We start from the raw sequence: 15,300 nt of genomic DNA, 5'->3' as shown, positions 1-15,300 counted from the left end.
ACAGAATTTGAGATGTCATATTCAAATAACCATGATTACTTTTAATATTGGGTCAGGTATATTGATCTATATGTACAGATGTATTTCTAAATAATGTTTCAAACAATGCAAAGTTTACAACTGTATATACTTTTTTAGAATGTACAACTGTATTAGAAAAAAAGAAGAGCGTATATGCGCTTACTGGGAATTCTGCAGTCTGGATAAGTGTTGCCACAGGAAAGGAAATAAAGAAAGTGTAATGTTGTACACAAACATACTTTATTGTTTGTTTATGCTAATATTACACGAAGGTAAAACACATTGGGAAGACAATGGCTAGAATGTCATAAAAAGAGCAATTTACATGGTAAACCCCAACATGTCAAAATAAAATCCAGTTAATATAGAAGCACCTACCCACGTGGTCCAGAAACACTGGTATTGGACAGACTTTTCATTGATGTACAGCAATGTAGGGCAAAACTGTAAGGTTGCTGATGTCTGTGTCTCTAATTACATAAAACGACTTTCGTATATTTTGAGGTACCTATAAATAATGGGTGACTTGGGATGTACCTCAGTACTCTTGAATTTAGTATTTTCCAGTTCTCTCATGACCACTGGTATGGTCTAAAAAGCTTGGTAGGGTGGGATCTTTTAAACTTTCTTACACGTATCCCATCCTCTAACAGTATACTCAATGACAAGTGTAATCAGAGTTTGGGGGAATAAAATCATCATAGAATGTAACATCTAGCAATCCTCCCTCATTGGGTCAAAGGGAGCTGGGAAATCGTCATGGGAACCTGGTTGTTGATGGTGATCCGTTGTCGGGTTTGACATCGGAGCATTCCTGTGATCGCTCTTCTGAACCTGAATAGAAAGTATACAAGGACAGGATGTTAATAGGTTGTAACTACTATACACTGTGTACCTATACTGTAATTACACTTTAAATACACAGGTATTATGGTCACTTACTATAAAGTGGGCTCAACAAGAAGAAGGGGCGAAAGCTTACTTTTTGTTGGCAATAACGTAGATGCAGGGGTTGTAGAAGGTGGAGGACTTGGCAAAGAGAGGACCAATGATAGCCATGGGGGCAGGAATCTTTCTGGGGTCCCCAAAGGACGCCCATAGGCACACTATGGAGTACGGCGACCACGCCACCAGGAACATGACAATCATCACTATCGACATCTAGCCAGCAACGACAGATCAGAGAGAAAGATTCATGTAGATGTAATATACTGTACATAACCTTCTGCAGATTGTTATAACCATAGAATCCTAGAATCCTGCGTGTCAGTCAAACTGTGAGGTTAAAATGGTCCATATTGAGAGGCAAAGCTGGGTTAGAAGAAGAAACATGTGAACACACAGGACTGTATGGAGAAACACTGGCTTACCTTAGTCACATCCATCTGGTCTGACCAGTCCATGTTAATGCTGTCCAAGCGGTTGCTGGCTTTGTATCTCTTCATGGTGACAGACACACTGTAGTAGCAGTAGAACATCATTGACAAAGGCATGAGGAAGTTCACAGCGATTACTGCCATGGTGTAGGAGACAAAGCCCCTGGAAAAGAGTCACTGTATATGATTAATGACATAATATTAATTTGATCTTCATGCCATATAATCCTTGAAATTACCCAGTTATTTTAAGTGCGTCCCAACTCACGCATCATTATTTCTCCAGTTGATGGTGCAGGTGGCACCAGTTGGGTCAGGGGCATAGCCGGCCCAACCCACCACGGGCATGGACGACCAAAAAACTGCGTTGAGCCATGCAGCCAGAATGAGGAGTGTGTATGAGCGGGTGGTCATCTTCTGCCCTGGAGAACAGTAGGAAAAGCAGGGAAAAGGCTTAGAGGTCATGCAGATGTATTAGCCTCTTGTCAGTTCACAGAGATTAGCCTATCTTTTACCAGGTCAACAGTTGCTTCTACCAAGAGACTACAGGCAGATGAACTACAAACCTCCATGGAAAGTAATAGAAGACTGTAAATACCTATGTCAGGTCTACAGATGGTTAGGTAGCGGTCAATGGCCACCACTGTCAGCAGTCCAATACTGGCCATCCCAAAGAAGATGTTCAGAGCTGCATAGATCTGGAGGGGAAAACAGTCAGCAGCATCCCTCATTTCAGAATATGTTTAGCAGGATAAAAACATTGGTTTCACGTGGTCTGAAAACAAAGAACAGGTGAAATTGAGTGGATACCCCCACAGATTTGACTTTCTCCTGTCCAGGTCTTTCAGATCTCCTAAAGGAGATTAAGAGGAAGTCTGTTTACACTATTGAGATACAACTTGGGAGCGCTCAACATAACCACAGACTGGACTTGGGCCTCAGTCAGCATATCTAATCAGAAGGCCATTGTCAATTTCACCAGCCCACCTCATGTCCAATATGTGGTTCTCAAACTCAAGGCTTCAGCCCCAGATTAGTGTCACATGGCACCGAATTCCTGATTTCACACAGCACCTCCTAAACACTATAACCTCAGATCATTAGAGAAGTCTAGAAAATGTTGTAAGAAATGCTATTTTTGGCTTGGCCACGTGAGGTGTTAAACACTGAGGGGCAGTTCAAACCAATCCAGCAAACGTTAAATCCATTTTCTTGCACTTGATATAGAGTTAATATGTGATATAAAGTTAATACAAAGCATATGAAGTTTGCCTGATTTTATTTCGTACATTTTCATAGAGTACAAATATTTTTTTCTTCAAGTTTTTCAAATGGCAGGTTCATTCAAACAGTACCATTAACTAGCACAGTGGGCTCATTACACCAACCTGACATCCAGTGTAGCCAAACTTCCAGCTCCCGTGGAGGTCAGAGGCAGCAGACATGGGATAGCCAATGCCAGCCACTCCAATGTCAGTGAAGGCCAGGTTGATGATGATGGCATTGGTGGCATTTCGCAGTTCCTTGAACTTGACAAACATCACCAGTACCACAATGTTGCTGGCCAAACTGATGACACCTGGTGAAGAGAAACCTAAGCTTGAAATTTTTATGTTTTCCAATCAGGGCCGAACTGGGAAAAGAATTCGGGCCTGGTATTTTTTCCAAACCATCCCACATCACTGGGTGAGCCACCAATCTAAAGATTTAGGCTATTTTGCAAATTAGGGCCTGTCATATGTGTTACCCTGTCAACATAGGACTACAGAATTTCCAGATGATTTTAGTTCAATGGAAATGAATTAGATACATCTTTATGTGTACTAATTTAAATCATAGGCTAATTCATTTGGGGTTCAACAGCTGAGGAAGTAGAAACTCAAAACACATTAACTAGATTGCTAACTCTAAATATAATATCCACTGTTAGTAGCCATGTATTCATCCAACAGTAAGTGTTATGCCCTAAAAAAAAACATTGCAGTTGTAGGCTATTACCCGTGAGACCTAGCTGCCCTCCTAATAGCCATTGCGCATTTTGCGCACGCTTGCAGCTCCATATCTCAAAGCCAAATCAAATATCTTGGTTGTAAAATAGTTGCTATTGAGCTGAATATTGAAAGTTGAGAAGCTTCCAAGGCTGTGTTTTTCCTGCAATTGCATTTAGAAATGTTATACCATCAGAACGCATTTTTCTCGAGCGTATGGGAGGAGGAGAGTGCCTCACTCATCACAGCAGCAGCCCCCAGCAAAACAGGCACAGTGGCAGGGCAGACATTACAGGAATCATGAGGATAATGCACTTGAACCAAAAATAGGACATTTTGAGTGAGGTGACAATGTAGAATGTGCTCTTTCTAAGTTTATCGGCACCAACTTCCTGTTGCTTAATATCCATTATCTTGGCTGTCTAATTGATGACAGAGTCGGAGCAGGTCTCTTTGATAATGCTGCATCTAACTTCAAATGTGAGTTTGTGTGACCTCAGCTCAGAAAACTGATCATTCAAAAGCTCATTGTATATTGTTATAACAGAGAAATTTTGCAAAAATCGTAAAAAATGATCTTAACAGGCCCATGACCTGCTGGCCATGTCACTGCTTTGATATTCCATTTTTTTACTACCAGCCCACCCAACAAAATAATGATCCAGCCCATCTGACAGAATGGCCAGTTAGCCAATCCACCTCTTTTTCTGATAAATGGGTGTTAGCCTACTCAGCCTACTCAATTGAATGGCTCTGGTGTCATCTTTATTATTCTCGAAAATTGTCCCTTCTGGTCCCCCCTCCCCCCATAAAAAACACCTTCTGTTCTAGTGAATCAGACTAGAATCTCAGGCCTAGCTATACCAGACACAGCAGCCATTCAAGTGATGTTGCCCAACAATAGTTGAGCAAGACTGTTTCACAGGTAAATTAATGCCAACTCATGGGGAAAACTTATTTCAAAAGGCCACACTTGCTTGGTAGGCCTACTTGTTACATAATGACACCAGCCGCCTGAGCAGTAAGAGTGTGCCAGAGCTAGATTGGCCTCTTATGAACGAGAAAGACTGTGTGGGGTAGGCCTCATTGAGAAATGCTAACAGCACCCAGAGACAAGAGACATCTTTGGCCCACACACACTGATGAACTGCAGAGGTCATGTCAGGTGATTTACCATACAGAGGGGAGAGAGGACGCATCTATTTGACAGCTTCACCTTTCCAAAAAAAATACAAATTTTGGTTTCCCAGTGATACCACTGCTATAGCAATCATCAATCCATGTTGAAGTAACTCTAAATCACTTATGTAGATTATAACAGTAGTATTACATTTTTTGACTAATATTGTCATAACTTGTCACACCAAGGGAGAGATGCTACAAAGGTATATTATTCAGTCAGGCATGAAGAGTTTACAGTACTGTATAAATCAATCTAAGAAGACATCAATCCATCATCTAAACCCTATCACAGAGGGAGCTGTTTTATCATCACAACAATTATGAATTATGTTGGAAAATAATTAGAATAGCAGTTAGAGTAGCTTATAAATAATTATGAGAAACACATAAACACACAGAAAAACATGACAAACAAACGACAAAATGACATTACCTATCCTAAAATAATTCAGTTGATTGACAGTGTTGTGGATGCTATGCAGTGCATTTGTACCTGCAGTGATAAGGTATGCCGCCACTATATTGTGCTCCAATTGTGAAAAGGCACTTTTTCCTCCGTAGGGAATGACCTCCCCTGTGGTGTTGACTCCAGACTCCATTCCAGTGTTTCAGTTGCCTCAGTGAAAAACACCCTATACACTAACAGTGAAATAATAGGAATATTCTACACCAGCAAGATACCTTCCAGATTCTTTTTGAGTCCACAGTAAAAAAGTGGTCCATGCAAAAGGATGGGAGCCTGTGAATAAGAAAGCTGAAACTAACGCTACCTCTCCTCCAAAAACAGAGAATGAGGGAGATTCTGGAAAGTTTTTGAGTCTCCGAATAGTGTGTGTGCATGTACGCATGTGTGTTGGGGAGTATTAAAGGATTAGAGCGAACTTTCTCCCCCTTCTTACCAAATACTGGGGAGGTTGTTGTTTGTGCGTAACATGGGTAAGGGGAACACAAGAGAGGCTTACAAGTCACATGGAATCTTTTCATAATGGAGTTGAAACCCACGTGAGTCCTGACTGAACATTAGAGCTGCATAGGGGAACAGAAATAAGGCAACAATTGCAGGTGTGAATGCAGTGGAGTGATATTGTGTCTGAAGAGCCTTGTTATGCAAAGTTATTTAAATGGCTGGCTGTATGTGTGGGTTCAGTTTGGGCCCTGACCAGTTTCTGTGCTTAACAACCCCCAGTCCCTTTGTCTGTGACATATAGCAGGATTGTATTTGCAGATCAAAAATGTGTGGGGACTAAATGTCGTAATACTATAATGCAGAATTCACTACCATATATCTAACACTATTGCTATGGCTATTGTTACTACTGCCACAATGATTACTGTTTGTTGCTACGACTGACTTTTTAAAGCAGGGAACCAATATTGACGTTCTGATGATACAGGGTTGAACTCACAGTTACTGATGACTAAAGATCGACCATTACAATAGACTAGGTGCCCCATCAACAATATTGGCCTTGCAGTGATGGCTAAGTAGGCTTGAGGCCGCTGGATAGCTGAGTGTCCAATGAGAACAATGACAGGTGAAGAGGACGGGGACACTTTCATGATGGATGAGCATGGCAGTTTGGCAATTTGGCTCAAACCAGTTGTTAGGAATTTTATGAATTTTATGACGAAACAATATCTACATTTTAAATAGAACTATAACTAATGAAACTTGTACTCTGTTTTATTATATGTGATTAATAATATTAATTCATAAGGAAGGGATTGTGGAGCATAAAACAGGAGGTAATTCAATTAAATAAATACCATTCCAACCAGGTTGGAGAAGACTGGAATTGTGGGGTTTTAAGTAAGCAAAAGGGTCTTTAACCTATGGTTGAACCGACTCAACTTAGCTCAGGGATGTTTAGATAAGGCAGAGAGTGTTTTCCTGGGTTTTCCATGATCTGAAACTGTCCTCTAAATAGTGATGGATGAAGGTGAAGATTCCAGAAGTTAATAGGGGTTGGCAGGGTAGCCTAGTGGTTAGAGCGTTGGACTAGTAACTGGAAGGTTGCAAGTTCTAACCCCTGAGCTGACAAGGTACAAATCTGTCTTTCTGCCCCTGAACAGGCAGTTAACCCACTGTTCCTAGGCCGTCATTGAAAATAAGAATTTGTTCTTAACTGACTTGCCTAGTTAAATAGAGGTTAAAATATAAGTGTGTGTCTGGAGTGAGCGAGCTAGTGGGTTGGAATGAACCTTTCAACTTGTTGGGTCCTGGTTGATAGGAGGAAAAACGTTTTATACCCTATGACGTCATATTTTGTATATAAACTGTTGTTCGTGGTTACATGGGAGCGCGTTCCGAGAATAAATACTATTATCTAATTTTGATAAGACTGGTCTCTGTCTATTTTATGCAAATAGGAATCTTACAAATTCTTATAAAATAGACTGAGTGATTTAATTAATGTATAATTAATAGGAATGATGAAATTCCAGTGACACCAGTATACTGTCTGAATAGAATTTATCACCAATTACAACTGATACCGCAACTTTAACACTTGACTTTATTGAACATGCATTAAGCAATAAATTCAACATCCGTGACATTGTTAATCTTTTTAACTACATCCTCCCCACAAAAAAAAACAGATCACAATTGATTTAACATACACACACATGCAAAATATATCTTACTTTAATAAGAAAATAAGTGTTTTTTTGTCATTGAAATAAAAAACAAATATCGGACTAAAATTGATTTATCAATAGAAATAATACAACAATTCAAGAAAATAAATGTTGACAACTAACTAAGAGACTAAGCCATGGAAGATGAAGGCTGGGCATCTACATGGACACGTTTCATTGGTTTGGCATTTTATAAAGTTTTATTTTTGAGTAAGGGTTTATTACCAATAATCATATAGTTGGAGTCTCCTGCCTTAATCATATTCTCATTGGCTATTATTAGTATAGGAAGATATACAGTAGCCTACTTGAATATTATCAAAATGTTATCCAAACAGCAACAACAACAGAAAATGTATAAAACATTCAGATTTTTGCAAAAGGCACAGCTAGTTTCCATAAAGCAGTTCCAGGCACTGATTTTACACAGAGAGCTCAATTCTGATATTTTTCCACAAATTGGTCTTTTGACCAATCAGATCAGCTCTTTCACCAATAAATGAGCAAAACATCAGAATTGGGCTGCATGTGTGAACACAGTCTTTAAGGCATGGGATGGGGGGGAGATTGATTAGACTCAACTACCTCCATAAATCTTCATTCAAACTGATCAATATCCTCTGGGTTGTCCTGGAATCCAGAGGCCACTATCTCTCGCAGTTTATTTGTTTCCTTTTCAGATGGTGGGGGTAATACTGCATTTAGCTCATATTCAATTTTCTCAAGTCTTGCTTTGGTCCTTGCCTTGTGAAGTTCCTTGTTCTTCAGGACAAGAGCTTTGATTTCATGTTCGGCGTCATCACAAGATGCAGCGAATATTTGCCGTTCAGCTTTGAAACGTGGGTCTTTGGGATCCAAAGCCATGAGTCTTCCTAGGCTGCCAACTCTGTCCATCAAGTACTTGCTGGAGACCTCAGTGTAGGTTCCAGAGATCATATTCACCAGGTGTGCAATGTTGGAAGCTTGAAATGCCTGTTGGTATATCATATCCTTCAAGAACATACTTGAGTCATATTTCAGGTCTGGATTCCTGGCTGTTTTGACAAAATCCTGCAGGGATGTCTTCAGACAGGTGTCAATGATGTTTGACACCATCTGGAAGAATTGCACCATCTTTTGCCATTTCTCCTGCAACTCTCCCATTGCATTTAGACCTTCAGCCAGAATCCTGATGGTGGTGTCAAAGTCAATTTCCTCTACATGAAGTTGTCTCATTTTGTTGAGGGTTTCGGCTAGCCTTATCTTCTTTTCCTCCATTTTTTCCAGAGATTTTTCACACATCTCGCTGGCTAGTGCAAGCTGGGCTTTCATCTGCTCTATGCGGAAGTGGGCATTTTCTGTCGCCGTCTGACTTGCAGATCCTGAGCTTGCGCTTCGTGCTTTGCTCATTCCGGGCGGATTAACAGAAAAGGCAGATGTTTTTGTGTATTTTTTTCCTGAGGAATCAAACTTCTGTGCAGAGGTCATTAGCTTCCTGATTCTCTGGATCAGTTCTTTGTTCTTGGTCTCATCGTCATGCTTGCCCTCAGGAGCCAATGCACTTAGGTCAGAGCAGATGGTAATGCCCTGTTCACAAATTTTCTCTGCCTGAAGTTTTGCGGGACATTGGTCTACGTCTTTTATGTTTGACTGCACATCTTCGATTCGTTTCTTCAACCAATCAGGAATCAACTGTCCTGTCTTTTCATCTAAAAACTTTGACCATTCGATTTGATCCTTTTGAATAAGGCCAACTAAGGATTGGGCAATAGCAAGAAGCATAGAAGACTTGCTAACTACATTGTTTGTTGCAAACATGTCTTTTGGACTTCCTGAATTATCATATTTTGTATGTGTATCACTACTGTCCGCTGCAATTGTGGCATTTGTTGCTCCTCCAATTAAAGAGTTAACACAATTGGTGAATCCCTCTACAAAGTTCATTCCGATGATGTCCCATCCTGACGGCATGGAGTCGATAGCCTTTTGGAAGTTTTTATTAGCCTCTTCAAGCTTCTTGCCATATTTCTTAAATGCCTCTTCAGCGTGTCTATTTTCCTCCTGTAGCGTGGTTTTCTTGCATTTTTCTGTCTCCAGCATCTCCCTAACCTCTTTCAGGTGACTGCCATATTTCTGTTTGGCGCATGTGCAGGTCTCTAGAAGCTCTGTAATCAATTCATTGACATGAAGGAACTTACTTTCAACAGATTTGGCCAGTTCTACACAGCTGGTTGATATGTTGGCAATGCTATCTAATGTATCAGGGAGAAGGCTTTTAACAAGTACATCATCATTCTGGAGAAGTATCTGTACAGTTCTCTTGATGTATGTTGGCACATTTTGTGTGTGTAAGAAAATCTGGTCCATGCTCTTGTGGGCTTGGTTAAAGGCTCGCCAACCTGAATTGCACACCTGCATGAGACAGGCACGGAATGAATCAGGATATTTGATGAACTTGAATCCGCCTTCTGGATTTCCATCCCTGATAGAGAAGTCTTGGTTGGAGGAGATGAAGACTAGCTCACCCAGGAAGGCTATTGACATTGGGGCTGGAGTCAAGTAGTTCTCCCAGTTAGCATGAGCTTGAGTAAGGATTGCAGTGTCCTCTCTGCATTGAGATGCCTTGGTTAAGCTACTTGTAGCTTTGATGAGCTCCTTGGATGCCATGGATCCTAAGGATATATAACAACTGATTTACTATTGACATTTATATTTACGCTGCGAAGAAGCAAAATCGGTATCACTTTATAATAATGTTCGGTAATAAACCATGTATAAGGCATTTACAAAATGTGTGCTCACAATGTACTAATCATTACTCCCACATGTGTTATGAACCTAGTTATTTCCACATTTATAAACTACTTTTAAATTATGCATTAACGACTCATAAGATCATTCATAAGATGTTTAATATAGGTCTTTATAAAAATTATTTACTGAACATTATCAGTCTGTTTGCAGTCCCTAGTCTATAGTAAGCTCTACAGTATGTATGCTTTACAAAGACTTCATTAACGTTTTGAATGACCAGTGTAATTTGTCACAAAAAGATGGATGATGTCACTGGTAGACATTCCAGCAGCACCTGATGCTCCTTAAGGTCTCAAAATGTCCCGTAAAACATATAAATGTTTAAAGGATAAAGCAAATATTAAGCAAATATATTTAACATTATAGTGTCTAAACACTGCATGCCTCTCTGACCTGTGCAACAATTAGGCAGGTTTTTTTGCGATCTCCCCCATACCATGCATATGATAAGACTGACAGCCTTTCTCAACTAAGGCGATTCATTTATCAGGATCATTATAATTGATATATCCAAAGAAATGGCAATAGAAAATGCATAACATTTGCTGTAATTTTAGCTGCTTGATGTGATTGTGTGTTAGCTTTAGTTGGCCAGCTAGCAAAGGAGAAGTAGCTAACCTCCATAGCAACTTTTTTGCTTAGAATGTCCATGCCAATACAATGGACAACCAGCTCATTTGGCTAGCAACTTCAGAATCTCAGAAGTAACGACTGGATTTTGCCTGGACTATATCGTATGGTGAAATGATTAAGTAAAACAAATTTACTCATTAAAATAAAGTTTTTAATGAAAACATGTCATTAATCTTTTTATAATAAGTTGGCAATCGTTTTATAAAAGCAATAAGGCCCTCGAACCTGGGAATTATCGTGAATAACACCCTCCTAAGGGTTGTTTCCCCGGCCCTCCGGCTTCACTTAGAACAGCCTTAGAGCAGCCCTTAGTCGGGAGTTATTCACACAATAATTATCAGGTTCTCATGACTTATTGCTTAATTTGATTCCATAACAGTCACAATGTTGTAGTAGTGTGATGTGTAATTTCATACACACTCTATGCTGAGTAAAGTTTTGTCTGAAAATGCTAACATTAGCATTTGTTGGCAGTGACTTGTGAAGTGGAATTCAGTTCCTCCTTAGAGCAGTCCACAGACTACAAGGTGAGGAAAAAATATTTTGCTGAACTATCCCATTAGTTTGAAGGGTTACTATCTTTAAAGGCCCACTAACAGTGCAGTCCCACAAAGCAAAGTGTGAAAATACTCTGAGGTCAAAAGACTGAAGAACTGGAAGTATTTCAAGGTTAGGCCTACGCATGTACTGTAACATGTCTATCTGCAAATACATGTACCTTTAAATGGCAATCACATATTAGTACAAGCTAAAATAGTTTTTCGGCTGTCCTCATAGAATAACCCTTCGAAAAACCCTTTTTGGTTCCAGGTCGAACACCTTTGGGTTCCATATACAACCCTTTCCACAGAGGGTTATACATCGAACCAAAAGGGTTCTACCTGGAACCAAAAAGGGTTCTAGCCGACACCAAAAAGGGTTCTCCTATGGGGACAGCTGAAGAACCCTTTTGGAACCCGTTTTTCCAAGAGTTTAGTAATGAAGGAATAACAATTCACTAGAGAAAAACTGGCCGGTCTGGCCGGTTGTTGTCTGTAGGGAGAAGCATCATGCACACAAGGGACACGTGCCCCCTCAGATTTGTCCTGTTTTAAAAATGTTCAGGTGTTAAATTAATTACTACTGTACTTAACTTTTTAAGCCCACGTTTTATCATGATATTTTTTAAAAGATCTGTCAGTGGTATTTTACAGAGGGAGCACACTGTATCTGATACCTGATACTCCTTAAAGTCACTGGCGTAACATAGTTTCTCTGACTCCCGCTTACAATGGTGGAGTTCGCTCTAACCCAGTTGTAACTAACCTGATTCAGCTTATCAACCAGCTAATTATTAGAATCAGGTGTGCTAGATTAGGGTTGGAGCGGAAATCTACAGGACGGTAGCTCTCCAGGAACAGGGTTGGAGAACCCTGCTCTAGTGTGTGCAGATTGCAGGGAAAAAAACTTTTTCACCTGTTTGAAAAATGAAAAAATGATCCTCCTATCTCTCCTCCATCCTCACTTTACTTCATGCCCTCTCTAAAATAATGGGTGCATGATGCCCCTGTGTGTAGGCTGCATTTCCCTGTTTTATGAATAGTTTGCGTTCTCCGAGGTGATACATTAGCAAAACCTTCGCAATACAACACTTCTTCATGTCCTTGCAACAGTTGTTTTACAACAGCTTTAGTGAATCAAATATTGAATACATTTCCTTACACATCCTGTGTTGTGTGGTTCATCTATTACCTTTGATATGTTCTAGGACATTTTTGAGACCTTAATTAAGGAGCATCAGATACTGCTGGAATGTCTACCAGTGGCATGTCCATATTTTTGTAATACATTACACTGGTCACTCAAAACATTTATGAAGTACTTTTAAAGTAATAAATAACCCTTACTTCAGATTAGGGACTGCAAAATATTTATTAATGATTAGTAAATGGTTTATAAGGACTTACATTAAACATCTTATGAATGATCTTATGAATCATTAAAATATAATTAAACAATTGTTTGCAAATGTGTGAATAACCAGCTTACTAACATTTACAAATATGGGAGTAATGATTAATCAATTGTGAGCAAACTGAAAATGTTTTACAAATGGTTTATTACTAAACGTTATAAAGTGTTACCACACAATTATCTAAACGTATCATAAACTTGAACTAAACCATGGTTAATGGAGAATGTTCTTTTGCTTTGACTTAAAATGATGATAGATGGAAAATTAAACATGGGACTGTATGAACTTAATGATAAAAGTATTAAACTTGGTCCACTAATGTTAGACATCGTTAAGAGTTAAACATTTAAAAAAAAAAAAAAAGTGTACTGTCTGTGTTTTTTCTCTACAAATATCTAAACATTTTCGCTAATTTTCAACTTTTCCTGGGATGTTGTTTCATACAACCCATTCTTAAATTTGTTAACTGGTTATTCACCAATATCCAGAGTAACCTGGCAAGGAGTTTGGAAATATCGTAATGCTAGTATAAAAATAATATATTAGTCATAAATTGGTCTCTCAAAAGAGACCTGGACTGTGAAGACTGCCAACAAAAGTAGTTATCATTATGTTGAAATTCTTAACAATTTGCTTTGATAACATACGTTATATTCCTAATTTTAAGCGTTTCACAGAAGATAAAAAATAACTAAATAGCTTTGAACTGGATACACTTTGCAGTTTAACGGCAATAGAAAAGCAATCAATCTAAATGCAGAACATGACAGTTGAAACAGCGCAAAACAAGCCAAATAACCAGCAAGATAGTCATGCTATAAATGATTGATTTATTCTGTTCCACGTGTTATTGTTTATTGGCTATTCCATCTTACCACTAAGCAGTTCTCTTCTCCAGAGGATTTGCGATTGTTGGTCTTGATGATCTAGGTTGTGGAATATTTTCAGTCCACACTGATTATATACCTGCCATAGGGGGCATTTGCTCATTTAATATACCGAGGTAAAGCCAGTTTCAAGTTGGATATTCGACGGATATTCGTGCTTTCAAACCTCAATAGCTTTCAAACCACTTAATTCGACGGATATTCGCGCTTTCAAACCTCAATAGCTTTCAAACCACTTAAGCCACAGCCTCCAAATAAGCGTCATGATGTTGGAAAAATTGCTCACAACAATGCACAGGTCTTATTTTCACGATTTGGACATTAATATGCTTTCCAAAGCTAATAAACATGTGGAAATGTGAGCAGCATTTTGTATTCCAAGTTGAATTAGTTAGGGAGCGTAAACAAAGTGCAAACTTTTTTTTGACATTAACATATCAATAGCTCCTTGGTCATGTGACCTGGTGACTTCAAACAAGGTTCAGAATGTCCACTGACTACCATTCTATATTGCACACCCTTTAGTTTGTCCATTTTCATCTCACATGGTTTTACATGATTTTTTCCAAATGTAGAATTTCAATAGCTCCTTGGTCATGTGACCTGGTGACTTCAAACAAGGTTCAGAATGTCCACTGACTACCATTCTATATTGCACACCCTTTCGTTTGTCCATTTCCATCTCATATGGTTTTACATACATTTTTCAAAATGTAGAATTTCAATAGCTCCAGCATGCCAACTGTGTTTCCATGTGCTGTGCCTAGGAATGAAGACAAAAGAGTTCAACAGAGCAAAGAACACAAACTGGAAGTGCAGTCTTTGTTGTTGAAAATGTATGCTATACCCCATCCACACTGAAGAGGCTCTGAAATGTACATCAACCAGAAAGTTAAACTGTGAAATGTTTCATACTTAATTGAAGTTAAGTGTCTGTTGACATTTTGGAAAAGATTAAAGGTCTACAACTTCTGTTAAATTTGTCAATATTACATTTTTATTCATTGATTTACTGGCCACCATTACTGTGGTTACATATTCAGTATATGTGTTGACCAGCAAACCCACTGCAGCCTACCTCACTAGCTCACTCTCCATCCCTGCTTTGGACAATGCTTTGGACAATGACTCTCATACTTTGCACTTTTCCTTTATGGTTGATATTAACGACGAAAGGAGATATGATCTGTCTCTCTCCTTTTGTGTACCACAGTTAGATACTGTGGAAAAATAAAAAACAGGGCAAATAAGTACTTAGAACGACCAATTATTGTAGATAAATATTAAAAGGGTAAACAAAACACTGGACTGAACCCCCTAATTGTCATACTAATATTAATCTACAACAATATAGAATATACATGTCTAGAGGTTATGCAAACTGGGTGTATATCCACTGCATGCTTCTTAGGTGTGAAATTCAAATGACCAAGGATCTATTGCAAATTTGAAACTATGAAAAATGTACATTACACCTTGTGATTTTACAGTACACAAACAAGAGTGTGCAATATAGAAGGCTATTCAGCGTGCATTGGGTCACATGACCAAGGAGCTATTGAAATTCTACATTTTGAAAAATTGAAAATATATAATACTCCTCTTAACGTCGCCCGTTCCGCTTTCGCTGCCTCAATTTCCTCCCTCGGACGGCGATACTCCCCAGCCTGTGTCCAGGGTCCTGCTCCATCCAGGATCTCCTCCCAGGTCCATTCCTCCTGAACACGCTGCTTGGTCCTTTTGTGGTGGGATCTTCTGTCACGATTGTCGTAGTGATGAGACCAAGGCGCAGCGTGAATAGAGTTCCACATATTTTGAATGAACTG

The 15,300-nt window shown here is 39.1% G+C and overlaps 2 protein-coding genes across 2 annotated transcripts; both read right to left on the bottom strand.

Annotated features, from left to right (window-relative positions):
* Nucleotides 1-242: 242 nt before the first annotated feature.
* On the bottom strand, nucleotides 243-5,447 carry rrh (retinal pigment epithelium-derived rhodopsin homolog). Its single transcript, XM_035752046.2, has 7 exons — nucleotides 5,061-5,447; nucleotides 2,786-2,976; nucleotides 1,996-2,095; nucleotides 1,666-1,819; nucleotides 1,392-1,560; nucleotides 1,004-1,182; nucleotides 243-855 (listed from the first exon to the last, which is right to left on the bottom strand). The coding sequence occupies exons 1-7, from the start codon at nucleotides 5,164-5,166 to the stop codon at nucleotides 750-752; spliced, it is 1,005 nt and encodes a 334-aa protein (XP_035607939.1). The 5' UTR covers nucleotides 5,167-5,447; the 3' UTR covers nucleotides 243-749.
* A 1,613-nt stretch (nucleotides 5,448-7,060) lies between these two features.
* On the bottom strand, nucleotides 7,061-13,621 carry LOC118368188 (uncharacterized). Its single transcript, XM_035752045.2, has 2 exons — nucleotides 13,463-13,621; nucleotides 7,061-9,858 (listed from the first exon to the last, which is right to left on the bottom strand). Exons 1-2 carry the CDS (start codon nucleotides 13,575-13,577, stop codon nucleotides 7,805-7,807), a joined length of 2,169 nt encoding a protein of 722 aa, XP_035607938.2. The 5' UTR covers nucleotides 13,578-13,621; the 3' UTR covers nucleotides 7,061-7,804.
* Between the last annotated feature and the right edge of the window lie 1,679 nt (nucleotides 13,622-15,300).

The sequence above is a fragment of the Oncorhynchus keta genome, chromosome 35, assembly GCF_023373465.1.
Source record: "Oncorhynchus keta strain PuntledgeMale-10-30-2019 chromosome 35, Oket_V2, whole genome shotgun sequence".
In the NCBI taxonomy this organism is placed as follows: domain Eukaryota; kingdom Metazoa; phylum Chordata; class Actinopteri; order Salmoniformes; family Salmonidae; genus Oncorhynchus; species Oncorhynchus keta.
This window is presented reverse-complemented; position numbering and strand designations above follow the sequence as displayed.

What these genes read in the sequence shown, in the direction of transcription:
- rrh (XM_035752046.2), bottom strand. Translation starts at nt 5,166, where the DNA reads ATGGAGTCTGGAGTCAACACCACAGGGGAGGTCATTCCCTACGGAGGA. An exon ending in TTGGCTACACTGGATGTCAG is followed by an intron (nt 2,096 to 2,785) that starts GTTGGTGTAATG and finishes TTTCCCCTCCAG; the next exon opens with ATCTATGCAGCTCTGAACAT. An exon ending in ACCAGATGGATGTGACTAAG is followed by an intron (nt 1,183 to 1,391) that starts GTAAGCCAGTGT and finishes GTTGCTGGCTAG; the next exon opens with ATGTCGATAGTGATGATTGT.
- LOC118368188 (XM_035752045.2), bottom strand. Translation starts at nt 13,577, where the DNA reads ATGAGCAAATGCCCCCTATGGCAGGTATATAATCAGTGTGGACTGAAA. An exon ending in GAGAAGAGAACTGCTTAGTG is followed by an intron (nt 9,859 to 13,462) that starts GTAAGATGGAAT and finishes ATATATCCTTAG; the next exon opens with GATCCATGGCATCCAAGGAG.